This window comes from Henckelia pumila, chromosome 1 (assembly GCF_033568475.1).
Source record: "Henckelia pumila isolate YLH828 chromosome 1, ASM3356847v2, whole genome shotgun sequence".
Classification (NCBI taxonomy): Eukaryota; Viridiplantae; Streptophyta; class Magnoliopsida; order Lamiales; family Gesneriaceae; genus Henckelia; species Henckelia pumila.
Window position 1 is genome coordinate 78,457,495 of NC_133120.1, and position 26,892 is coordinate 78,484,386.

General features: G+C 32.5%; 2 protein-coding genes across 8 annotated transcripts; both read right to left on the reverse strand.

The window, feature by feature from the left end:
• Nucleotides 1–6,315: 6,315 nt before the first annotated feature.
• On the reverse strand, nucleotides 6,316–14,046 carry LOC140884649 (BEL1-like homeodomain protein 4). Of its 6 annotated transcripts, none has more exons than XM_073291485.1 (7): nucleotides 13,791–14,046; nucleotides 13,557–13,614; nucleotides 13,167–13,355; nucleotides 12,394–13,071; nucleotides 10,742–11,127; nucleotides 8,654–8,714; nucleotides 6,316–6,932 (listed from the first exon to the last, which is right to left on the reverse strand). In XM_073291485.1, the coding sequence occupies exons 2-7, from the start codon at nucleotides 13,560–13,562 to the stop codon at nucleotides 6,567–6,569; spliced, it is 1,686 nt and encodes a 561-aa protein (XP_073147586.1). In that variant the 5' UTR covers nucleotides 13,563–13,614; nucleotides 13,791–14,046; the 3' UTR covers nucleotides 6,316–6,566. The 6 variants fall into 6 exon arrangements, with proteins under 6 accessions (XP_073147586.1, XP_073147602.1, XP_073147607.1 ...); XM_073291501.1 differs by having other exon boundaries at nucleotides 13,532–13,614; XM_073291506.1 differs by having other exon boundaries at nucleotides 13,532–13,614; nucleotides 13,908–14,037.
• Nucleotides 14,047–21,980: 7,934 nt separating this feature from the next.
• On the reverse strand, nucleotides 21,981–26,685 carry LOC140874683 (uncharacterized protein At5g43822-like). Of its 2 annotated transcripts, XM_073278040.1 has the most exons (9): nucleotides 26,614–26,685; nucleotides 26,047–26,137; nucleotides 25,699–25,883; nucleotides 24,648–24,806; nucleotides 24,248–24,366; nucleotides 23,895–24,074; nucleotides 23,630–23,686; nucleotides 23,075–23,142; nucleotides 21,981–22,162 (listed from the first exon to the last, which is right to left on the reverse strand). In XM_073278040.1, the coding sequence occupies exons 4-9, from the start codon at nucleotides 24,777–24,779 to the stop codon at nucleotides 22,119–22,121; spliced, it is 600 nt and encodes a 199-aa protein (XP_073134141.1). In that variant the 5' UTR covers nucleotides 24,780–24,806; nucleotides 25,699–25,883; nucleotides 26,047–26,137; nucleotides 26,614–26,685; the 3' UTR covers nucleotides 21,981–22,118. The 2 variants fall into 2 exon arrangements, 1 of the variants encoding a protein (XP_073134141.1); XR_012148199.1 differs by lacking the exon at nucleotides 26,614–26,685 and having other exon boundaries at nucleotides 23,887–24,074; nucleotides 26,047–26,419.
• Between the last annotated feature and the right edge of the window lie 207 nt (nucleotides 26,686–26,892).

Consider the following 26,892-nt stretch of genomic DNA (forward strand, 5'->3'; position numbering starts at 1 on the left):
CACACATACCATATGTGTTAGCCATAGGTAGTATTATGTATGAGATGATATCTACCAGACCGGATGTAGCCTTTGCTCTGAGTATCACGAGCAGATATCAGGCCAACCCCGGTCAAATGCAATGGAAAGCCGTAAAGGATATTCTTAAGTACTTGAGAAGGACTAAGAATATATTTATGGTTTATGGAGGAAGAGAATTGAAATTGGAAGGCTATACCGACTCTAGCTTCCAAAGCGACGTGGATGACTCGAATTCAACCCCTGGATTTGTATTCATGCTCAATGGCGGTGCTGTCTCTTGGAAGAGTTCCAATCAAGACACCACAGCGGATTCCACCACTGAGGCAGAATACATTGCAGCATCAGCTGCTGCTAAAGAGGCCGTTTGGATGAGGAATTTTGTCCAAGAGTTGGGCGTAATTCCTGAAGCTGTTGGTCCAGTTCCGGTATACTGCGACAACACTGGTGCCATTGCTCAGGCAAAGGAACCAAGGTCTCATCAAAGATCCAAACACGTACTAAGGAAATACCACATCATCCGGGAGATTGTGAAAATAGGAGACATCACTGTCGAGAGAGTGGCCTCTACAGATAATATCGCTGATCCACTTACTAAGCCCTTGCCAGGACCATTGTTAACAAACATCGCGAAGCAATGGGATTGCGTAGTGTGACTAGTTGGCTTTAGGGCAAGTGGGAGATTGAAAGAGTGGGTGCCCGGTTAGCCAACTTGTGGCTAAGGGCTTTTGTGACTCTATGTATAAACAATCTTTGTTTAATATAATTTACATTCATTAATGGCATTTTCTTTGTCTTTCTTCATATTGTTATATTGTGATATATTATTGATATTTTGATAAAAACCTTGAATATACTATAGTGTAAGTAAGATGAGATAGTGAATAAAAAGAGATCACTATTATGAAACACATCTTATAGTCACTATATATTCTAAACAGTTCTTAGTCAATTGAGTCGTCCGCTAATAAGGATAAGGATCGCTCGAGATTGAGACTAGCATTTGTGATGCCAAGTACCATGTTTCATTGGTAATGGACATGGAGATTTTCAAAGCATGCAAATGGATATTCATATGATGAATGATCGAACTACCCTATTCGGACATTCCAAGTGGTTATCACTTATCGAGTGGATAAAGTCCGCGGTTTTGGTTGTACACCATTAGTCCTTACTACTTGAAACATCATTGAGACTCTATATGCTAGTACTGTACTTTGACTCGTTTACCGACTCTATTGGGGTCATCAGGTGTCGGGATTGGGTACAGTTACGACACATATAGGAGTCGATGCTTTGTTGTCAAGGATTCACCACATACTTGCGAGTGTGGATATCCTATGCGATCTGAGGAGATATTAGTGTGACGAATCTCTGGCCAGAGTACATGATGTGTTTTAGGTTACTCGGTTTTCCTAGTAACACATGCGATGTCACTATTTGATCTCTAAGATGTAATGCATAGTTATCGAATCTCGAACGACTCTCGATGCACCAATGGTTGTTGATTCGATCGGGATATTTGGATGAAGGGATCGTACTGTACGCTAACCAAAATCTACTGGTTCTTGCAGGCACTATCAGTGATACCTAGGAAATCATGGGGCGATATTGCTAGAAGCTCTTACCATGATTCGTTGGGCCAGTCGGAAATTATTGTTCCGAGTCACAAGGAGTTGTGAGCCCACGGCTAGCTGTATCCCTGAACCATTGAGGGTCACACAAGTAATGGATTACTAAACCCCGTTGAGATAGTTAAATTTAAAGAGTTAAATTTAATGAAAGAGAAGTTTGACTTCTTAACTAAAAAGGAGTGGAATTTCTAAAATGACATAGGGATGGGCATTTTTGGAAATCACTGAATTCGGATTCAGAAAAATTATCTTGACTTTAAAAGATGCAGAAATGGTTTCTGTGTACATTGGTAAAATTAGTTTATCAATAAGAGTTACGATGAATTTTATATTAATTTCTATAATAACAGGCTTGGCTTGTTGGGCTTAAGTTATGAATTATGGGCCCTAAGGAGTTAGAGTCCTTATATAATCATAACTTAATCTAGTCTAAAAATTATCTATAAATATATGAGTAGTGTTCGAAAATCATAGGAATTCCATCTTGCAATTTTTGAAAAATCACTCATAATATTCAAAGGGAATTTTTGAATTCCTCTGTCCCTTTTGAGAAAATTCGGTCTGTGATTTTTGTGAAAAATTACATTCCGAATTAACAGATCAAATCTGTTTATTCTCATCGATAAACATCTGATTGATTTCTAGTACAATCAATCAGAGGGTTTCTGTTTTCTGTTCGTGGACCTTATTCCAGAGATTGATCGTGAAGCCATCGATTTTCGGGATATACAAGAAGAGCATATTAAATTCTGTTGGTGTTCATAATCAAGCCGTTGCTTGAATAGGTAAAATATTATTAATTGTGATTATTATTATTTTACTTGCATAATTTAATCGTAAAGTTTTGATACCCATGATATGGAATCGTTCCATATATAAAAATAAAATTTTTAAACTTCCGCTGCACCGGGTATCAATTCGTAATTGATCTGAACACTTTTTCCAACAGAGATGACATCTGTCATCACTGGAGGACATGTCACTGTTTACCCAGCTCATCCTAAGAAATTGTCAGCAACCAAGCTCACTTCTTTTTACTCTGTCCTCCATTAAACTGTTGTGAAGACGTGGACTCCATCCGAAAATTCCAGTGTGGTTACCAAGCATCAACCCCTGTCTTATATGCTATTGGCACTGGAATTGCATTCAACTACGGCCGACTCGTGTTTGACACAGTCATGGCTTTTGCAGATGGTGCACAACCAACATTGAAGCTGCCGTATCCATCACTCATCTATTCTATGCTGTTGTCTCAAGAGATTGAGAAGGATGATTATGAAGCACTTATTGCTTCAGAAAAGTTGCTGAAGATTGCACCTCCATTGCTCAAGGGAAATAGGAAGATAGACCTTCCTTGGTCTGAGTCTGCTGATTACGCAGGTGTTGTGGCAGGTGCTGCCAACACCTCCTCTGCCACTGCTATTTTTGTACCTCCCTCTACTGCTCATGATGTTGATCATGCATTCATACAAGTTCAATGGGTGCATGCTGAGCAGAAGATCGCACAAGCAAAGGCTAACCTAGCCTATTATGAAGGGTTAAAGGCACACTATGAATCACTACTAAGCGGAGCTGGCCATTCTGAACAAAAAGGGGGAGAAAGTGAAGCAGAAGAAGCTGAATTCGAGAGCAATCATTTTTAATTGTTTTGCAAATTTCTTTTTGGTCTTGCTAGTTTTTTCTTTCTTTCTTTGTTTAGTTTTTGTTTTTGCTCTGATCCTAATCCTAATCAAAACTGCTTTGTGTGTTAACTCTGATATGTTTTGTTTTTGTTTCTCCTTGCATTTATGATTTCTGATTTAAGGTGTCATAGCTAGATGTTGCCAACATCTCGAGACAACACCTCTGCATATACTTAGGAGAGAATCTATTCAGTGGGAGTTTTGATTAAGAGGGAGCTTAGTTGATCTGTTAGTGTATTAAATGTATTTTGTCCAGAAAGGCAAAAAGGGGATATTGAAAGGAATATTTTATTCCTTAAAAACACCCTAATATAAAAAGATTTTATTTAATATCTTTTTTCTTTCTTGGACATGAAGTTATTTTTATTTAAATGTTTTATTTCATATTGATAAGCTGATTAGAATATTTATCATATCATATCTAATACTTATCTTTCCTTATTTTATGTAGATTTGATATGATCAAATAAAAGGAATCCTACGCCTACAAGAAAACATATTGAAGAAGGATTCTTTGCATATATATGAGATTAGAGATCGACAAAAAGAGATTGAATAGAGAGCTTCACATACGTACGTGAGAACTGAAGAACTTCTGAAACTTGTCACGATCATGGTTGCTTGAAGCCGTGAAGAACACTCGAAGATTGTTGATCGAAGAGTGTTTACATCTCACGTGTTTTGGCTTCAATTTTTTCTCCTTACTATGTTTTCTTTATTCTATTCCATATAGAATTTTTAGGAGAACTTTTATTCTTTATTTCTCACTTGTATTGAGAAATTGATTTTTACAATAATCACTAGTTTTAGGATTTGTAAAACTCTTTGAAAGTTTTTCTAGTGAAGTTTTGCCCTGAGGCGCTGCAAAAGTATTTTATACTCTTGCTTAAATCATTTGAGTCTATTAAATTGGTTGCTTGTTTATTTTATTTACGCTTTAATTATATTCCGCTGCAAATTACTCAAGATGTTATAGTAAGTGTTGTCAACACCTTGTGACAACACCTCAAACTGTTTATGTGCAACCCTCATTCCCTTACAGAGATGAAGTTTAAGAGAACAAGAAAAGCATTCCTAAAAATAAAGTTCGATTTTATAAGAACATTTTAAAACCTAAAAAGGTTATTTTACTCATACCTTTGATGTTTTTCTTCTTCTTTGCCGCTGTAACGGATTTATTCTTTGTTGGAGCTTTTTTCAGTTTATCTTTCACTGCCTTTTCCCTCATTTGTGCTACCGATTCGAAAATTTCTTCTTGTTCGATGATTTTTCTCGCCTATGGTTGAACACCGCCGTTCAGAAATGCAACGGCAGGGAGGGTTTATTCATTCTTGGGTTTGATGCGTGTGAATCGGGGGAGAGAGTGTAAAGGATTGTGAGTTAGATGGAGAGAGAGTAATTACATTTAATTAATTTAGACGATTAAAAAGATGTTAAATTGGTGGAAAAGGAGTTAAAAAAAAAATTTGGTATGATTAGGGAGCTTAAACAAAAGATCTCTGACATAGAAAACAAACACATATAAATGTTTTTGATCAATTGGGATTTTCCAACAATTTTCCCATAATATTATATACATAAGAACTTTTAATATGTGTGCTGGCAAAAGACACTAGTATTATATCATAGTTTCACATCTCGTAATAACTGTTTTGCTGTCAAATAACTTCAAAGTGTTTTATCTCAAAATTTAACTGAATTATTCTTTAAATTAGATCTCAAATGATTAAATTATATTGATTTTTTTCTCTAACGTCCCTATTTCGATCTTTTTCCTTTTATCTTCTATATCAAATTTCATATGTTATTATACTCTCTTATTACTTAAATTATTCATATAAATTTTTATTCATAACTATCACAGTACGTTTATAATTAGAGAAGAAATATAAAATCAAGTTTGTAACAAAATATGAATAAATATCATCATTTCATTTTATACAAATCATGCTAATTATTTTACACGTGTAAGGCATATACATAGTCACTAATATGTGTGTATGCATATGAATGAGAAGGATGTAGAAAATAATGTTAAATAAAATGTTTAAATAAATAAATAAATAAATAGGAAGGATCCTTTTCTCTCCGTTTTGCTTAAGGGTGCAAATGAACCGAATCGAGCCGAATAATAGTAAAATTTTAAGGCTCGATTCGAAATGAAGTTCGAGTTCGATTCGAAATATTTGAACCTATTCGTGAACTATTTGAATATTATGGTTCGAAAAGCTCGAAATATATATATTTATTATATAATTATATTATATTAATTAAATATTAAGGTTCGCGAACTATTCGCGAACTATCGAACAGAGTAATTTTGGCTCGAGTTCGGTTCGAAAAAAAGTTCGAACTGGTTCGAATTCGGCTCGAGTTTGATAAGCTCGAATACGAATATAATATTTATCGAGCGAGCTCGTAAAGTTCACGAACATGTTCAATTCGTTTTCACCCCTAGACTTTTGCTTTTGCCCCTCCTTTTTCCTTTAAAATTTGTATTGAAGTTGTATGGACTGAAACCCATTCAATTGGGCCTATTCAACTTTGGCCTGTATTTGTAATCCTATCCGTACTAAAACATTACTTCTTTAAATTTTTTTTTTTCTAGCATCGTATGATTTTGTTTGAAAAAAAATATGATGATAAACAGTGATTAAATTTATAGATTATAAAAAATTTAAAATGAAAATAATGAAAAGTTGTAAATTAGAAGCCATGAGTGTTTGATAACTAAGTAATTACAATATTATAATCATTTTTGAAAATCAAAATCCTCGTATATATCATCAAGTTTTTGAATTTCAATTAAATTAAGTAAAACTAACACAAAATCTATGTTTAATAAACACACAAAACTGATTTGTTAAGCTACAAGTCAAATAACTATTTCAACGCTTACAAACTAATTAATATAGAATCTATGTTATATCTAACTTGTATACACGTGCGATGCACGTACTTCTTGTGTAAAAAAAACACAAACAAAACTAAACGAGCTTTTAAAAAACCACCAAGACCAAATGAGCATGTACAAATTTGATATTTTCTACAAGACAATGCTCACCAACCTCACAAACCATAAATTTACACTTAAAAAAATCCAAACTAATCCTTAATATTCCATATTCACCACAATCAACTCAACTATATATTCTCTCCTCATCTATTTACAAATTGCACTCAAAATCAATAATCTCACACTTTGCTTAAACTAAATAATTATATTAATATTCTAATAGGCTTGGAAGTCTCTGATCGAAAGTTGGCTCATTCTTGGGACATTTTCCCCGTGCCTAAGCCCCAACGTAAGCGACACATCCCGTGCCGGGTTCCCGGCCCAAACCACATCCACATCCCCATCACCGCCTCCGATCTCGGCCACGCCATGATCGCCTGGCGCCATCACGTGCTTTGCCGACGAATCTGAACCGTGGCCTTGATTAATGGTGTTTCTTGAAGGGTCCTTATCTGGCGCATTGATGTCCAATATTTTGCCCCCTGATGTGTTTTGTACCTCTTCCTGAAACTCTTTATTGTACATTTCTTCAACCATGGGCTTCCATAGACGAACCCTCGCATTTATGAACCAGTTGGAAACCTGGAAGATTCATGCATATATAAATATATTCTGTGATTTAATTTGTAATTAATTAATTCTTAATTTGGTGCAGTATTGGATTCAGTTCATTCAGCGTGTGGTTCATCCGTTTCGTTCATGGATTAGATAATAATGAATAGATAATTTAAGGATTTTAAATCAATATACTTAGACTAGACAATGGTGCATGACACCAATCTTTGAAAAAACTTGAGCCAAACATTGGACATAGCAAAGATGATTAATCAATCAATGTGTTCCTTCACACCAAACGGTTTCGTGAATATTTCTATGGTTTCTTAAATACCGTCGCTAATCAAATAGTAATTAATTAAATAAGTTGATAGGTTGATCTAGGCTTCCATGAGAAGATATCATATGTATAGTATTTGAAAATGAATATATAAAATAAATTATGACAAAACTCAAAAGTAAACCTTGTGAAACCATATGTATGGCATAGAAAATTTAAAATAATGCAGTCCATGTTCGCTATGTACTAACTTATTTTATTCAATCTCATGTTTTTCTCGTCATATTATTTATCCATCTATTAATTATTTATTTTACATCAATCAAATCATTAATTATTTATCTTACATCAATCACATCATTGAATTTAAATTACTATATTACTCCTTATAAATAATATTATTTATAATTTTATTTATTGTTAAAAGGACGAAATGGTAATTTATTATGTTTACCATAAAATTTAATCAATCAAATCAAATAAACTATAATCTATCAATCAACTCAAAAACTATATTAACTATCATTTTTTATTTATTTTTTATTACATTATATTACTTATCTATATATTATTTATCTCATCATACGATTCATACCTACCAAACGGTACCTAAATAGATTAATTCATACCGTAGAATTTGAAAAATGAAAAGTATAGTTTTTTGCCCTATAACTTATATATTATCTTTCTTTCTTTTTTTGGGTTATAATGTTGGTTAATTTACGGTTTTGGTCTACTAGTTGCACTTTTATTTCATCTGAATGCTGACGTTATATCAAAAAATCATGGCTTGTCAATGAAAATTGCTGACATGACGATGGATATTGTTGACGTGTCTGATGTCACATCAGCACTCCGATGAAAAATTATTAAAATCGAAAAAAATTGCAAGTTAATTAGTGAACTAAGATTGAATTCAATTGACAGATAGCATAACTAAAAAAAATGAAAAACATGCAAGTTATAAGACCCAAAAAAAATGTTTCAAATTTCCTATTTGAAAGTGTACTTATTTGTAATATAGACTAAGATATGAAAAACCAGAAGATATATAATGTATATATAATTGGTTAATATATAGCCAAAGAAAAAGCAAATATTTTCACATAACAAAGACATGCAATCTGAAAATAGAGATTCAACAGCAAAAGAGCAAAAAGATTAAGGTAGCATTTGGAAATTTTGTGAAGAAAAACTCATAAACATTTTTTTAAAAAAAACAATTCTTAAACCCTACTTAAGTATAGATTTTATCTCGATTAATTTCCAAAAAGTTTTGAGCTACATTCACGTATATAAAGGATATTATTCGTATAACGCAAACATACATATACTAATAAACGAATATATAAAACGATCATTTTATGCTGCAGGCACAATATGGATTCAAAAACCAATGTGAAAATGAAGCATCATTTTCGCAGATATATGGCGCATCGAATTTCACACCAAAAGACGTAATGAATACCTGATTTTTAGATAAACCAGTCTGTCGGGACAGCAAATGTTTGTCTGCTTCGCTTGGGTACCTGATCAGACAAAAATATATACAAATGTCATATGAATATTTATGATATTATATATTAAAATATATAGCATGGTACTTCAAAATGCTATTCAAAATAACAACATTTATTCATTCATGGGAGTACTGATAAATTATAATGTTTCAAAAGCCTTTTTAATTTAATGGATATAGAGTATCACGAACACCAAGTTAATATGAAAACTTAACTTAATTTCTTCGGAGTAATGAAAGATTTTTCGTTGTTGGAAAATGTTTCTGTCACTGCTACACTGATAAGGTGGCGGAAGTTCTCAAATTTTAAGTCAACATTGTATGTTATCACTTCTTGCTAGTTCCTAATAACTCACCCGTACTAACAATATATTTTCTTTTCCTTTCGGGTTTCACTAAAGTAGTTTATATTTTTTAAAGTTTCATAAGATCATTAGCTCTTTCACACACAAAAAGAAATTGAACTGATCACTATTTAATCTTTTAAAATCAAAAGTTTCAATGGAAGAGAACAATATTGATTCGATCACAATATTAATTTGGTTGCGCTTGAACGAAAATATTAATTTTATTTGGAGTAAGAGAATGAGATATTTGAAATGAAATCCATTTTAGCTGGGGTGGATTTAAAACTCATATCATATAAATTCATCGAAACAATAAATATATTCGAAATTTATAGCTTAAATTCAAGCGCAACCTGATCAGTGAGTCATAACTCGTATATATTTGAATATATAACGATCAAATGATAACATTTTAATTTCGTTGTCGAATAAATTTTAATCTCTACTATTATGTGAAATCAAATATAGTAGAGTTTCACATTCTATCTAATCTAATCACTTTATAATCACAGTATCACTTACCCATGCATAATTCAATCTCTTGAAAGAAATGCAACCTTAATATATCTATCTAGCGATTCTAGCCTATAAAAATGCACATTAATTTACTTTGTTAAAGGCAAATAAGTTGAAATTAAAAGTACACCATGGCCATTAATTATCTATTAGAAAAAAATTATAGGAAACGCGATTTATCAACTTTGTTCTCACTCCATATACTTCTCTATTCCATTTTTCCCAGTTTTTTTTTATTTACGTAGTTTTATTTATTATGCTACACATACATCACATGTGCGGTGTGCCTAGATCGCTGCTAATATATATAAAACTAAAGGCCAGTTTGCTATTTTGCCAACAATATCATATATTTATGCCAAACTAACATATCATCAAAGATCCTAAATTCCAAGTCCCTGCTAAAATTTCGACCAAGGTCCAATAATATTGTCCGAACAACATATAAAAATATGATTTGGGCACCTAATTAATTCCGGAACTCCAATTCATGTAATTAACTCATCTCAGTGCCCCAACCTACTCGGAAGAGGTAATATAATGATTATTAAACTAATGATGGAATCAGTATATATGTACCTTTCATATAACTATTGGCACCTGGCAAGCCAAGTGGTACACTAATTTTATCATATCATAAAACTAAAACCAAAATTCACATTGAAAATGAATTTGTACACTTTTCACCTAAATTTTCAAGTTGCATAAGTCCTAAATATATTGGCACTGCTTGACTCATGCATACGATCAATTTTTCAAATAAAGTGCTAGCTGTCCATATTTAACTAACAAATCAAGGGTTCTTTTTTTCAGTTAAAAACAATTTTATATCGATCCTAACACGCAGATCTTTGTGAAAACATCCTATCGGACACCATTTCCAACTTATAAAGAAATGTCTGGTGGCATTTGTTTGTATGTGGGATGAAATCAAATAAGGTTCTCTCATATTGCTTATGTGCTAGATCTGACGGCTCTTTTTTTTTTTTTTTTGCACGTTCACATCGAATAGATCAAACGAAAAGTGAACATCTCACGTGCAAAACAAGAAGAGCCGTTGGATCCTCATTCGGGTCCGAATGGGATAGCATCGACAGATTCATCAAATATATCAAACAAAAAGTGCGGAAAAAAAAGAGAGAGAGAGAGAAAGAAAGAGATGAAGAGTATATACGGATGTAGAAAATGCTCAAAAAGCCATGATCTCAGAATATGGACAGATCTCTCAGGCAATCCTCTTTGGGGTCTCCAAGATTCAGGATCCATCATTCCCATATGCTCAATCGCCTTTTGTTGCCTAAGTTTTTGTTCAAGAATTTTCAGCCTTGGTGTTTCCCCTTTAGTCAAACCACTCCCACCTGCTACATCTTTCTCCCCCAAAGCATCACAGCTCAGCTTCAGTTCCCCTATTATGGCATCCTTTATGCATCGGAAATGCCGCGACATCGCCTTCTGGGCCAGCCCCGTGTATGCGTCAGCCGCCCCTTGCCCGATCATGGCGTCGAATGAGTTCACTATTGCTTGCATTTGTTCAAAGTACTCAGTGTATCTTGCATCCACCTGATACATATCATAATGGAATATTTGAGTTATAAAATTATCGACTCAAGCGTTTGTTGTTGTACCAAAAACTATAACCGATAAAAATAATGCAATATTTCAAAACTGTGCAGCAGCTCAACCTCATATTAGGAGCCACATAGATAGTTACAAAGAAAGAAACAAAACAAAAACAAAACAAAAGCAATTGTTACTTTTTAACATTCTCCTTGTCAACAATTATTCCAACTTGCAATGTATTTATGGCCACCAAATATATAACTCTAGCTCTCTAACACTAGCTAACTATTTGATCAAGCTATTTCGATTGAATCAAAACTTATAATTTTTCAAACCATACACCACTCACTAACTCTAACATCATCTTTAATTCAATAGTCGTATCGCATAGACAATCACACGTGAAACCTAGGGGGATGGGTGCATGATTGTTGAGTTTAAGCTTTTGAATCGTTTGTGTAAAATGAATATAGCACAAGGGATCGCGTGTGGATCTTTTCCGGCACATGGAATCTAGAAAGAAATAAAGTAGAAAGAAGCGTCATGTTAATTTATCGCGCAATTCTTGAGTATTGTTCAATTTTCATTGATCCTAAAAGAAAACTGAAAACTTAGTAGTTAAATGATGAAATTGTAATTTTTTAATTAGGACCTTTTCTCTTTTCAATCAAAGCTTGGCAATAATTCACCACCATGCATTATTTAAAACCTCTAATTCAATCATGATACAGAAAGAATCAAGTGAAAATATGGTCCCCAACGAAGCACAGACAAATTATATTTTGCTAGCTAGCTAGAGCAGAAAAATTTGTAAACAATTCCAGAAATCTTGATTGGATTCCCCAGCTAGCTACTATAATGGAGGCATGCCCACTATTTGCTCAACATGTACCCCAAACTGTAGTCTTCCATGTCAATTAGAACTAGATCAATATATACTTCATCAAATAATTACTAAGCATAAAAATGATTTCATTTCATTTGTTTATATTGATCAAGTAGCCCTAAAAACTTTCTTTTATAAGTTTTATGGTAATTAAATGTTCCTTTTCGTGAGAAAATACATACATACATATGTATGCATGTATGTATTAGATAGATATATAGATTAGGGATGGTTTTTCGGTATACCTTAGGTACGAAAAAAAATTCATACCGATACCGATAGTAAAATTTCGAAACTTTGATACGAAAAAAAATTCATATACGATATGCCAAAATTCCGGTATTTCGGTACGGTATGTCAGACCTAATATAGATAGATACCTCATCAAGCATTGAAAGTAGCTTAATTTTCCTTCTATGGTGTCCAGTCCTCTCCGAAGGAGATAAAGGACGTCGATCCTTAGAAGAAGACGGGTGATCCGAGATCGAGTTAGGGTTTCTCCCTACTTTCTTGAAATGCCCTCTTCCAACACAGCAGAATTCTTCCAGCAACTCTTGTGCAGCCTTCAAGTATCTAGAGTTCCTTAGGCCGGTGGAAATTCTAACGGATTCCGCGAATCCCAAGTAAATTTGATTCTGGTGATCATGATCTGATAATAAAGTTCTGGGAGAATAATGGAAGAGATTTTGGTTACTACTCCCAAGATTATTGTGGATCATTATTCCATTATTATATGTATGCGGCGCCCTTGATGAAGGGTGTCCTAAAATCCCATGACTTTGGCAGTAAAGCTCCCCATGTCCTATTCTTAGTTTCTTGAATTTGGTGGCGTCCATGTTTGTTAAAGATGAAGATAAAGACAGAGAAAGGCCTTGCCCTTCCAAGATTCTTCCCGTTCCCTGCACGGCTTCGTTTTCCGCGGTATTAATATTGCAGCTGGGGATCCAATTGAATTGAGGAGGAGTTTCGGATGTTGAAGGCGCAGTACTAGTAAAGTGAAACCCTTGAAGATCATGAGAGCTTTCTGATGAACTGGGAATAAACTTTTGAAGAGACAGCTGCATATTAATATATATATGAGTGATATATATATATTCTAGTGGTATATATATATATATAGCTTTCTTTTATGAAACTTAACTTAATTAATTACCTCATGATCTGCAGGCACAATATTTACTGCCGCAAGTTCTTGTTTTTGAGGCCAATAGAAACTTGCCTGGATCTGATCATCCAACAACTCGGAAGCAGTACTTCTTTGCCACTGCATCAACCCTCCGCCGTAAATGGCCAACGGCTGATGCCCGCTTAAATTATCCATTTGGGACGAATCGCTAGCTAGCTGTGTATAATCCAACAAATTAATCTCCTTGCTGCTTAGCTGCTATATATAGATCTTTGAATTCTATCTTGTTCTAGGGAAAAGACAAAACTTTGAGGCTAAAAAAACCTAGCTAATTTTCTTGCAACTTTTGGGAGGGGTTTGTTTTCAGAATTGAAGGCAATTAGTAATTGTACATAAGCTTCTTGAATGGAGATTCACCAGCATGCATGACCTTCTTATTTGACGGAATCCGCGGCTAAACCCTATAGTCTTCAACCTGATGAATATCATTTACACCCAAAAAAAAAAAAAAAAATTTCAAGAAAATCATGAATATTTTCACAAGGTTAAAAAGAAATTGATTTTCTTGAAAACTATTGTCAAGAGGGTCGATCATTTTCCTCTCTGTGTCAAACATTTGTGATTAATATTCAAAGAAAAGCAGTTGAGAACCTGTGAGATCGATACTCGAGGAACTTATGGCTGTAAACGAATCGAATCGAGGGAGCATATATATATATATAACATTAATTTTCTTTGATATATATATAAATGTGATGGAGAACTTAACTTTCCTTGTTGATCCTTAATATTGCATCGTCTGGATCGGTTTACAAATCTACTTCATGAGGAAACAGTTGTTGGAATCGGACAGTATAAAAGCCAGAGAGAAGGGATAACGAAAGGAGAGGAGGAAAAGAAGGTCTCACCCCCCTAGCTCACTTCACTTTCACCAAACTTTACATGTATTATAAATACGAACGAGTTTACCATTTTCTGTGACAGCTTTTAATAAATTTTTATTTAAGTTGAGACCAGGAAAGATGAGAGTTAATTTGTGAAATCTAATACAAATTTCAGTCTGAAAAGATTATGTAATGTATAGCTTTTTTATCCCGCACGGATTCATGAATTTTGATGTGTTCCAAATATATATATATGTTATGGATCGCTTAAGTGTATATTTAGAGTAAAAAATAACATTCTTTCGAAAGTAAGGTCTGGTAAAAAATCTATTACTTTACTTGTGAAATTGTTTAATAAAAAGTTTTGTGAAAATATTTTTAGTTAATTCACATTCTTGGTTCTTTTGCCAATCAAGTACTGATCAAGCTTATGAAGAATTTGATGTTATAAATACTATAAATTGTCGAGTGTACAATATAAATTTATTTTTCATGAACTGAGATGTATCTCACTCGAAATAATAAATATTTAACTCGCCATTTTTAAATGCATGGTATTTAATTTTCCCCCACTAATTGAGCTATAATGTGCAAAGATGGGCGATATTGTACTTGGATTCATAATCATATATAGGGTTTGTTTCACTTTTACTAATTATGGAGTGAAACAAATGCATATTAGGTCAGAGAATATGCTTAATTACCATAACACCATCGGGTGGAGCGCAGCCTTTAGATTAGTCGGCTCCCAAAAATGTGGGATCCACATTAATCCAAAGGTGATGCTACATTGAAATATATTGCGCGAGTACATTTGAAATATGTACCAGTGATGTTAAATGTATAACGAAATTAATACATTAATTTTTACAATAAAAAAATTTAATACAGAAATTAAATTTATCAAAATTTCACGATAACATTAAATACAAAATTTCGCGATAAAATAACAAAATCTCACGATATTATTATTATAAATATGATTGACACAATATTTATTGTACAATTACCATTATTCTTTTTTTTTGTGACGTAAAAATCCGCAGCCGCTAACTTTTAATACAATTTGAATAAATCCTCATATTAACGTGCACAATAACTTAGAAACTACGCTAGTCAACATTTACAATTATTCTCGAAATATATATATATGATCGACGCTAGCCCCTCGTAGAATTGCTCACAGATTATATGTCAGTCCTTTGAGACAGAATACATGGATTCACTACACACTGACATAGTTTCAATGATGACAACGACTTTGTCTTGAAGGATTTATTATAGAGATCATAATGCGGTGAAAGATTAAATATTGGAGCCTGGAAGATCTAATTTTTTTCATACGAAGTTCACCCAACATTGAGAAAGACTTTGAAATTCATCGTTGTGATAAAAAGTAGTACTAGCTAGTAACCAAGAATGACCGTCACAAGATTTCAAATTTATTTTTAGAAATTAAGCGAGTAATTTGAATTTTTCGTTTCAAATTTAATCAATATCATACCGTAGAAGGAAAAAATTTCAATTTTAGTTATATATATAAGTTGACTTTTTTTTGGAGGGTGTTTGGAGGCTTTTTTTTATCGCCTTAAACCGCTAAACCGGTTAATGAGATCCTATATTTTGGGTAGTATTCAAATCATTCATCCGAGGGTTTGCATCTCAACACATATACATAATTAATATTATATTTCTGACATGGCAAATTATGAGTTGTTAGATCTTTTATTAGGGCAATACACTTAAAGTAGGTTGAACTAAATCCGCTAAACTCATCAATATTACTTATTTGATATTGATGATCCCCTACATGGCTCATCTAGTGAGAATAAAACCTATATTAGAGGTGATTTTTCGGTATACCTTACACAAATATTGGTATGAAAAAAATTCATACCGATACCGATAGTAAAATTCCAAAACTTTGGTACGAAAAAAATTCATATTGATACTGTATAGATACCGAAAAAAATTCGGTATACCAAAAATGTCTGTATATCGAAAAATTTCGGTACGATGTGCCAAAATTTCGGTATTTCCGTATGATATGTCAGTCATGACCTATATTGTATACATTAAAATTTACCTTGGTGAAAATAAAGGAAAACAACAAGATTTTCTAATCCCATTTTGAAATATTGAATGTCATTTTTCTTGTAATTTTTTTAATTTCATGGATTTTAACTTGTAACATGTGCGTTTTTTTTTTTTTTGGTCATATGAGTCATATAGGAGAAAATATAAATCTTATCTTATATAATTTTTAGGTAATTCACAAAAGGCCTTTTCCCACCAACGCACCATTCAATATAAAGATGCCCACCACAAAAAGCTCTTAAAGCCAAACTTTTAGGGTTGATGATTGATCACCAAGTATTCTAAGTTAACTTTCTGCATTATTAAATTTCCTGAAAGAGCAAACTAATTAAAGCAAGGGCGATGTGCATTTAAGTGCTCCATATATATATAGTGTGCATTGCACGCGATGCATGCATATATATATAAATTTTTTATGCTAATTGATTTTCTTGTTATTTTTAGAAATCATATGATGAATTAAATATTCAAAATTTTAAGAGTGATAACAATTTAATCTAAATATTTAAAAGAAAAAATTACTTTTTTGGTCTGGTATGTTTGTCACTTTGCGATTTCAGTCCTTTATATTTTAAAATTTCAGTTTTAGTCCGATATCTTTATTTTTTGGCAATTTTAGTCCTTTTTCCGACGTGGTGCTGATGTGGCACCAATTCAGTGATGATATGGAGCTAATGTGTGCAGTGCCACGTAAGCATTTTCAAATAAAAAGGATCGAATTTGCCAAAAATCAGAACATGCAAGACTAAAACTGAAATGTAAAAACATAAAGGATCAAAATTGCAAAGTGACAAACATACAGGACTAAATTTGCAATTTTTTTTTTAAAAAATACAAATAAAGATAGAGAATGTCATTTTGGTAAATAAGATAAAATCTAATGGCAAAAGAAATAGGAGATCATATAAAATAACTAATTTGTCTAATATTTTTGGTTTTGCTTGGAATTAAATTAAAATATAATTGTAATTTTTTTTCAAGTTTCACCAATTAATTTAAAGTTGGTTAATTAAAGGTTTTCTACTATAATAATATAGTAAGATATATATTTTTATTTATTTATTTATTCCCCCAAACGAGTTAAACAAATCAGTCCATACAACATGATGCAATGAAGTGAATTCAAGGGACCACGATTTTGTTGTCGGGCATTGAAATTCATCAAGGTATTTGTGCCTTAACATAGGAGGAGAAATTTTGAAATCGATCGGAAAATTGATTTATATTGCAAAATTTTGGTTGTCTAATGAGTTAAAATTCGGTATTGATAAATAAATATGGTTATTTTTTAGCATATTTAATCTAATTAATGTGATAAATGCATAAAAAAATTATTGCATTAAAACTAATTGATTTTACTAATTATACTTATCGAATAGTGCATGTTTGGAATTATTCCCATATTCTTTGTTCCATAATGAACAGGAAAAAAATAATTTATGTTGTTTTTTGGATAAATTTTAATTTTCGTGTTTAAAATTAGACTCACTCAAAATGGTTTACCTAAGTGCCGGTAGGGGACTACCAAAAGAAAACAACAGCTGTGATGAGGTAGATTGATTGTGACAACCACCGTTATTATCTCATCTCATGGAATTGTTGATATATACAAATTAATTGATTTTAAAATTGGACAAAATTTAATCAATCAATAAATATATTATCTATTCAAGATAGTAAAAATAGAATGTCGACCAACAAACTTTATATATATATATATATGTCGACATTCTATTTTTACTATCTTGAATAGATAATATATTTATTGATATATATATATATATATATAGTTTTTTTATGGTGCACAACATTATATGTCCACTTTATGTCCACCATGTACAATAGATGAGTTGACCGGTACAATAGATGAGTTGACTTGTACAAAGTGGGCATGAAGTGGGCATATAATGTTGGGCACCATAAAAGAACTCTATATATATATATATATATATATATATATATATATATATATATATAATCAATTTTGTTAGGTTGTTCATCCACCTTACTCATTTAATGTGTTCATTATGAGAGGATGCTCAACTATTGTGTATATATATATATATAGAAATTTTCAGTTGTCCAATCAATGATACCCAACTCGTTCCCGATCACTAAAACCCGATACCGTTGGGCAGAAATGGTTGGAAGGCTGAAAACTTCTCATATATATATATATATATATATATATTATATATATATATATATTCTTTAAAAATAAGTGAAAATTAGGGGATCGGATGAAAACATGCTTCAATGTGAAGGTGAAGGTGAATGTTTTATTCTTTCGATATTTTTTAAAAATCGCGGTAGATATTCAATTTAAATCATTTACCGTTTTTCTATGTTTCCATATTGATGGTGATATTGACTGCAATACAATTATTGTATACAAAAATATTGTGTAGTACACCGATAAGTATATTTAATATGATCAGTAGATATCACACACAATATTTTAATAAACACCTCGTCGTATCATATTAAAATATATATATTAAACTCTAATCATTTCACACACGCAGCGCGTATGCCCCGGTCGCTAGTATATATTACAATTATTAGCAGGTATCTTCTAGACGCAGTCTCGGGGATCTATATTCGTATGACTAGTCGACCGGATTCACATGATAATACTTTAACATGAAAATAATAGTTTCACATGAATCGGGTTGAGTCACATACTCATCTCACAAAATTAACAGTAAAATGGTTTTATACGGGTTTGATGTACAAATCATAAATGTGGTAGTGGAGAATAATTTCCTTGCAATTATTTGGATGCATTGAAGAAGTGTATTTTGGTGGGGATTTTTTAAAACAATGAATTAATATGATAAGGATTGTTGGGATTAGATTAGAAGACGACCTCTCACATTCTCGATAATGTGATGTCGCTCTTATTCACAAGGAGGTGGTCTTTTGTTTGCTAATATAATCACCAAATCAGTTAACTAAATTACTCTTGAAAAAGGAATCTCAAGATTTCTCAGACCAAAAACATGTAATTGTATTGTTCGATCAAATGAAGAACGCTTTAAAATTTTTCTCGAAAATATATCAACGAGATCTATTCTTTTTCATACTCATTTTCATTAACATGAATCGAGTTCGATTTCATATGACGACACAATCATTCAGCGGATTAGTATAGAATTTCCTTCAAGAAACCTTCAAAAACAGGAAGAATTGATGATTATATTTTCAAGCTCGAATGGGAACTGTTACCTCACAAGACAAAAAGAATTGCAAAGCTTGATTGCATATGTACTAAAGCATTTCAATTTTTTTAATATCATTATTAATTCAGTTGGGCCCTTTTGAAATTGACTTCACATCACAGTTATTTTTTTAAAAAATAATAATATAATTAAAAAAAAACCTTATACTAGAGGTATAATTTGTGTTCATTTCAAATGGGGGAAAAAATCATCAAATTTAGTACCCAAAAAATCACCAAATACACAACATGTGATCTTGAAAAAATATAAATCGAAGATTGATCTTAGTTTTTGAAACACAAAAAATTTTATGGGATCGTTTCATGGCTCAATTTCGTGAGAAGGATGATCTACCTGATATGACCTATGAAAAATTATAATTTTGTTTGCCCAAAGTATTACTTTTAACTCTAAATATAGATTAGATCTACTTATATTTAACGAATGTGAATTCATAACACTGTAGGAGACCTATTGTTTTTGAAATGGGCAGTCAACCAATAAGACTAAAAAATCAATAATAATTATTTTATAAAAATACTAAAATAAAGCTCTAGATTTGCATTGCTGTTGATTGGTGGAGCAGCCAACTTATCATTAATAGACGTATGCATATTGACAAAATTTTAGGTCAATTTATCGAATGAATGATACCCAAATCTGTTCAGACCACTTCTATGCAAATTCAACTGTCCACATTTTTTCTTGGCCCTACATTTATAACCAAAATAATTGCAATGCACATGAAATAAATAAAATAATATTTAGATACTGTTTGAACAACTTCTAACAAGTACTTTTCGGCTTTTCCTTCATAAAATTTTACAAATTTTCAAAATTTCCTAGAAGCTCCCCAAATACTACTTTAATATATGATATGTGATTCATGTATTTGAAACTAAGATTAGTTATTAATGGTATGAAAATCTGATGATAAGTACGGTTTCAATCAACTATACTCCTCGTCGAAGCATTTGATGATTCTTTTAATAAACGAATAGGGAACTACATAGAAAGGATAAGCAAAATCTCGATTTAACCGAGTTAAATTAGAAATCCGGTTCCGTTTAATTGGTGTTTCAGATTTTTTTAAAAAAAAATTATCGTTCAATTCGATTTAATCGATTTGGTTTCTATTTTGAATTAAAAAAATGTTTTAGGTATTTCAATTAGATTTTAATTTTTAAATGAATATTTTTATCAAGATATTCAATGATAGCATCGAAGATGCTATGTAAGGATTAATAGGGTCGGTCCATCGTCATTTTCTTTTATCTTGTGTCCTAACTTTTAAATACCCTAATCCGGTTTTCTATTTTGTTTAATTTTGTTTTTGTAATTTAAATTAAATCTATTAATTTGATTCCGACAAAAAATTTGATCACTTCGATAGTGTTTAGAAATGCTTTAAAAAAAATGATTCTCAGCTTGTTTTTACAAAATTTTGTTGAAAAAAATTTGATTCGATCAGAAACCTAATTGACACCGCTAAAATTTTTAGTTAGGTGAAGGGGTTTCCATACTTGAATCAGCTACAAAAGCGGAAGATAAGAAATATTTGTTCATTCAACAATACAGCAAAGAGCTGGAAAAAGACGAATTAAATGGTGGATCTATCTAGAGGTTTCAAAACAGATCAGCGGGGCGGACTAACCCACAATCCGTCGTAACTCACTATTAGACGGCGTGGAGCGGGCCGCATCTTTTAGGCGGGTTGAGAAAACACCAACCCAACCTACCTATTTTTTGTGGTGGGACGGGCCAACCCGACGGACTCACGTGTAAATTAACGGGTTTTTGTGAGGCAACCCACAACCCGCCACAACTCACATTAGACGGGGCGGTGCGGGCCGGCCCCACCTTTTAGGCGGGTTAGAAAATTACCAACCCAATCCATCAAATTTGTATGGCGAGACAGACTAACCCAACGGACCTAACCCATTTTGACACTCTTCATCTATCTTCTCACATTGGATTGACGAAGCTAATAATTTTCATGGAGATTATATAGAATTGAGGAAATTTATAACTTTTATTTCAAGTAGAATTACTCTGTTTTTCTAGCCACACGTGTTGCCATGATTGCTCTTCTGTTACATTATTTATCCTTTGAATTTTACAAATTAATAAATCATTATTGTAGGATGCTTTTCTGATACCATTTGTTGCAAAATAAAAATATCATATTTTCAATTTTTTACCTTTGTTTAGGTTTTGCTTTTCTTTTGAATTTTATAAAATTTTAACATTATTTTTCCTTTGAATTTTATAAATTTTTAATGTTTTGTTTATTAGTCTAAAACTAGGCACATCGATCACAGTGTTCATGTATCAAATAAATGAATAATGATGCATTGTTGTTCTAACGCAATTTATATTGTCGTACCTATAGTAAAAAAATAATATATTTGACAAAAAATTAATATCTATTTCGTTTCAAAAATAATATAAATATTTTTTCATGAGTCAAATCAAATCAATCTCGTAATATTGATATGTGAAAAGTCTTATAAGAGTTTTTGTATTTTTAATTATTTCTAATAAATTTAAAATTTTAATGCGAAGTCAATTAGTTTGTATACATACGCTAATATGTGTTGTGTTAATGTTACTTTCATTAACAACGTTAAAGCTAGATATAATTAATATTCGTTTCCCGCATAAATTTGTCATTAAGTCATTTGTTCACAGACTTGTCACAATCATAATTAGTGACGATTAAACCAAAAGAAATCATTCAATGAAGCCGTTTTGCCTTCCACTGTTTATTGATAATCTCAAGAGATTTCTTCAGCAAATATGATGTCATATATGTATTGCACTGAAACAACAAATTGTAGATGTCAGTATGCGATTTACCTAACGGTAATTTATAATTCGGTCCCCAAATCTAAACTTAAATTGGTAATCAGTCCCTGTCAGAAAAAAAAAATTTTGTTTAAACTCCCTGGGCCCATATGTTTTGTTTCGGATGAAATTTGGTATAAAACATGAAAAATATGGTACAAATACATGATATTTGAGTATAAAATGTGTTAGATCTAATATAAATATATGATTTTCGAGTACTAAAAATATTGATATTAATAACACATTTATCTTATTTGGATGAAAATCGATACAAAACATTGAAAATATGGTACAAATATATGATTTTTGAGTACCCAGTGTGTTAAAACTGATACAAATATATGAATTTTGAGTACTCAAACACATGTTGCAAGTTCACATTAATAAAAATGTTTAGATTTTATACTCAAAATTATATTTTTTGTACTCGATCTTGAACAATTAGTGCTCAAATATATCTTGTATTTGTAACATATTTTCAATGTTTCGTACTTAATTTTATCCGAGAAAAATAATGTGGGCCCAGGGAATGCAAACACAATTTTTTTCTGACAAGGGACTGATTCTGAATTTGCTTTTGGATTTAGGGACTGAACACCAATTCACCCTTTACCTAAAGATGACGTAAATATGTAGAGCCTCCTTTTATGCTTTAGGGACTGAACACAAATTTACCCTTTACCTAAAGATGACGTAAATATGTAGAGCCTCCTTTTATGCTTTTTTCGTCTTTTCTGTAAGTCTAAAAATTTCAGCTTTCTTTATATCTGATGCAATTCATGATACTATGAATCATGTGATAACTAACTAAAATTAAATTTCAATTTAGGAACATTATAAGTACGAACACCATTGGAATTTTAGGCAACCAACTTGAATTTACCTTCTCCTCGAGGAATGTTTGGTTGATCAATCAGGAGTTGCTGAAGGGCTCCTAAATCAGCACTTGCACTAAATCGGAGACAAACAACAATGAATGAATATAAATTAGTATAAGCTAGTCGATATATGAGAAGAACAAACATTAGAAAACCGATAAGGGCAAAATGTGAGAATGAAAAAAGTAAGAATAAATCTTAACGATTTTCTGAATTAAGATTCACCATTAAAATCTTATTCGAGCATGATTTGGCAACTTCATATAGTTTGCTTATTTTTGAAGCTCAACTTGAGAGTGGCCCACAGGAATAGAAAAAGACATTGAACTAAATTGAGCCCGACTCAAGCACAGCTCCAGGTTCATGCTATCAAAACTTGTACGAGACTGACTTGTTAGACACTCAAACAGTCAGTGTAAGCTCAATCTTGATAGAAAATCACAATCACGCTCAAGCAATATGTTTCTAACCTCAACTCAAGGTTTTAACAACCTTATATCCAATTGAAATTACATTGTTTTGAGCCAAATAGTACCTTACATATCAGAAAATCAATATACCTGGGATTAAGTGCAATAGCCGGAAGTGCAGATACCACAGATAGTTTAAGAAGATACCTGCAGGAGAATATATCTAAATTTCAGTTACCGAAATCACCATGTTACAGAACTCGAACAAACAAAGTGAGTTTACAATTGCTTATATATCTTAGAAGTAGGGACAGACTTGTTTAAAATTTTGAAACTTGCCATACATAATCTAAAAACCAATAATTTCAATTAAAAAAAAATGAAAATGTGCAGAATTTCAGGCGCACGCACATACTCTGATTGATACATCTCTTCAAGAAGCCAAAGTCCATCTAAACAATTTTCAAGACATGGCTTAATGCCTATTCGTTGCCTCAACTGCTTTGCTGTTGGCTGAGAAGAGCCAGTTCCTGCCAGTTGCCCACTTTCATGAACTATCTTCTCGAGCGATGATACAACTCCACGAAATTCTTCCCTTGATTTCAATTGCCAGAAAAGAAAAGAAAACAAAACTGCCATTATTTTTACATTACAAAGGTCAAGGTATGCATCGAACAGCTTGTGTTCCAAAATTTTACAAAAACAAACATGAACAGTCTTTAATATGCTACTGGAGGAATATAGTTTTAACACCAGAACAATACTTACAAGGTGTTGTTCATTGAGAGCAAGATGGTTTGCAAGGATTCCATTTGCTTTCCCAATATAGCATCTTCAATGTCCTCAACACATTTCAAGATTCCATAGTTTCCTGAATCTTGGATTACCTAAGCATTAGAGTTCAAGAAAGACAATTGAAAATGAAAAATACAAAATATACAAACCATACAAAGATAGAATAACAATCTTCAATATGATGTTACATGTATGCGGCAATATGAAATTTGTCCATTGATAAAACATGTCGTTAATATACGCATGAAAAACCATGTGTAATTCAATCACATGCATGTAACCAGCTTATAAGAAGATCGCTTGCTTGGATGCATTCGCCTAAATACAAGGAAAGTAGATTCGAGCGCATAAATTTAGAGTGAAAAAATTTAACCTGCAACCTCTGAATAATGGCAGCGGCATTAGAAAATTGTGAAGTTAGCCGAGTTTGAAGCTCATCCCACCGGCTCGATTCGGCCTTTATTTTTCTGAATTTCTGCTGATATTTTTTTATAATTGAGTCCATCTTTTCAGTGCGCTTAATCAATTGAACCTAAGTAAATCGAAAAAAGTTTTTTACAAAAAAAAAAATTAAATAAATGAAAACCCCGATAATTCTTGGTTGACAACGAGCAACGGAGGCAGGGTGGTGAGAGAATGATATGTGAATTGAAAATGAGAACCGATTTGAGTATTTGCATTTTTGGCCCATACCATACCCCCTTCCACAATTTTGATTGATTATATATATATATAGATATATTTGCAAATGGGCTTTTACATTCATGTTTTTCATTGACCGAATTAGACGCATGATAGATAGTGTTGTCAATTTCATTTTCATGGTGAACAACAATGTTATTATCAACATTATGACTAAATGTTTGAGGAATAGTTTCAGCAACATACTCATCGACTCATCGTCATTGCTAACATTGAGGTCCAAGCAGAAGGGAGAAGTATCAGAGTAAACATTACCAAATGAAGGACGAATATATTTTTTACCATGGTGGTCGGTGGATCCACAGATAATATCGAAATGGCAAATACAAATCCATAATGTCTAGGTGCACTTTATCAGCATTCTCATCTAAAAGCATTCGATTTCTATATTTTTTACTGTTACATAGACAACGAAACCTTTCGGACATACATTCTGGATGCATATTCGCAAAATCTACAAATGATTCGACACCCCTGAATAACTCATTTGTTATAAAGTCATTCTCTTACCAATAATAGATCCAATTTCTGTTACTATCCATGACGTAAATACGATCTACATAAGTAAAACAAATATATAGAATATTCCAGACAAGTTACCACTATTTGTTAATCCTACAGTTAACATTAAAATATTAACAATCCCTAGAAAATAAATTTAATTAACAATAAATTGTAAGACAATATGATACATCAATAATAAATTATATATATAAATTTACCGTATATATGAGCCGCGGGCAGCGTGACGTTGGAGACGACGGTGGCACGGATGACCGGCACAGCAGAATGTCGAGAAGCGCTGGCAGCAGTCTCGACAACGTGCACAAGAAAGTGGACAAGTCCTTGACGGGGTGGCGGATTATGGAGAGGTAAAGACGGTTAGGATTTGAGTCAACTGAAGCATCTGCACGATTTCTAAAACTAATTTAGCAACGAACCGTGGCTAATATATGCAAAAGGTAGAATTTAGCGAAACCCTAAATGCGGACTGTCATATGCAGAAAACACCTAATAAAACCCAAAATCACGTATAACAATTCAGGTCATCATGAAAACAGAACAATTACCTTTGTGGCAAGCTGCTTCCTCGGGAAGTTTCCTTGCGAGCGATCTGCTTAGTACGGGTCATCGCTCCTTGATGCAATTAATAAATTTTCACTGCTATTTCAGCCAAAAGAAAACCAAGATATCAAAACAGCCTTCATTTCCTACCAACTATCCTAGAAGTTGAGTGTTCAGCAAAAATGAACAGACTGAACCGAAATTGTGAAAACCAAACAAACCTAATTTTTTTCCTACTAACCAAACCGACTGATTTTCATTTCAAAAACCGAACGGATAAAAGATCCGATTTTTTTAAAGAAAAATTAAGGCGTTCCATCATCGTTTTTCTGCTTCAAGATGGACATCTAATTTATCTTTGTTTGGAGACAACGAGAATTCTTGATAATAGGAGACCAATTACCAGCACAATCTGGAATCCAAATTTGCACATGAGATTATTTTTTATGGCAGAAGATGAATCCTACAAATTTGTACAACTTTTTGGTTCCAAATTTCCAAATTCCAGAAGCACCAAGCCACCGACTAGAGCAATGCAAAAATACGAAAATCAATACAAAACAGGGATATACCTCTCAGATTTCTTCGATTCAAAGGGCAACAGGGAAGAGAGGAGAGTACAACGTAGAGACGCAGAGTTCAGTTGGTCTAGGCCGAATCGGTTTTCTTTTGTTGGTTTAGGCCCTGTTTGTTTGTGCAAAGCCCAACTGTCCAAGTTGGGTTGGTTTTTCGGTATACTGTATCAAAAATATTGATATGAAAAAAATTCATATTCATACAGATATCAAAATTCTAAAATTTTGGTACGGAAAAAATTCATATTGATACCGTATAGATACAGAAAAAAAATT

Excerpts from the sequence above, each read along its gene's own strand:
- LOC140874683 (XM_073278040.1), bottom strand. The coding sequence starts at position 24,779 with ATGGACTCAATTATAAAAAAATATCAGCAGAAATTCAGAAAAATAAAG. Across the intron at positions 24,367-24,647 it reads CCATTATTCAGAGGTTGCAG|GTAATCCAAGATTCAGGAAA; the intron begins GTTAAATTTTTT and ends TCTAATGCTTAG. Across the intron at positions 24,075-24,247 it reads CTCTCAATGAACAACACCTT|GGAAGAATTTCGTGGAGTTG; the intron begins GTAAGTATTGTT and ends ATTGAAATCAAG.
- LOC140884649 (XM_073291477.1), bottom strand. The coding sequence starts at position 13,628 with ATGATATTCATCAGGTTGAAGACTATAGGGTTTAGCCGCGGATTCCGT. Across the intron at positions 13,356-13,556 it reads TAAGAAGGTCATGCATGCTG|CTAGCTAGCGATTCGTCCCA; the intron begins GTGAATCTCCAT and ends GATTATACACAG. Across the intron at positions 8,715-10,741 it reads TTTGAGCATTTTCTACATCC|GTACCCAAGCGAAGCAGACA; the intron begins GTATATACTCTT and ends TTGTCTGATCAG.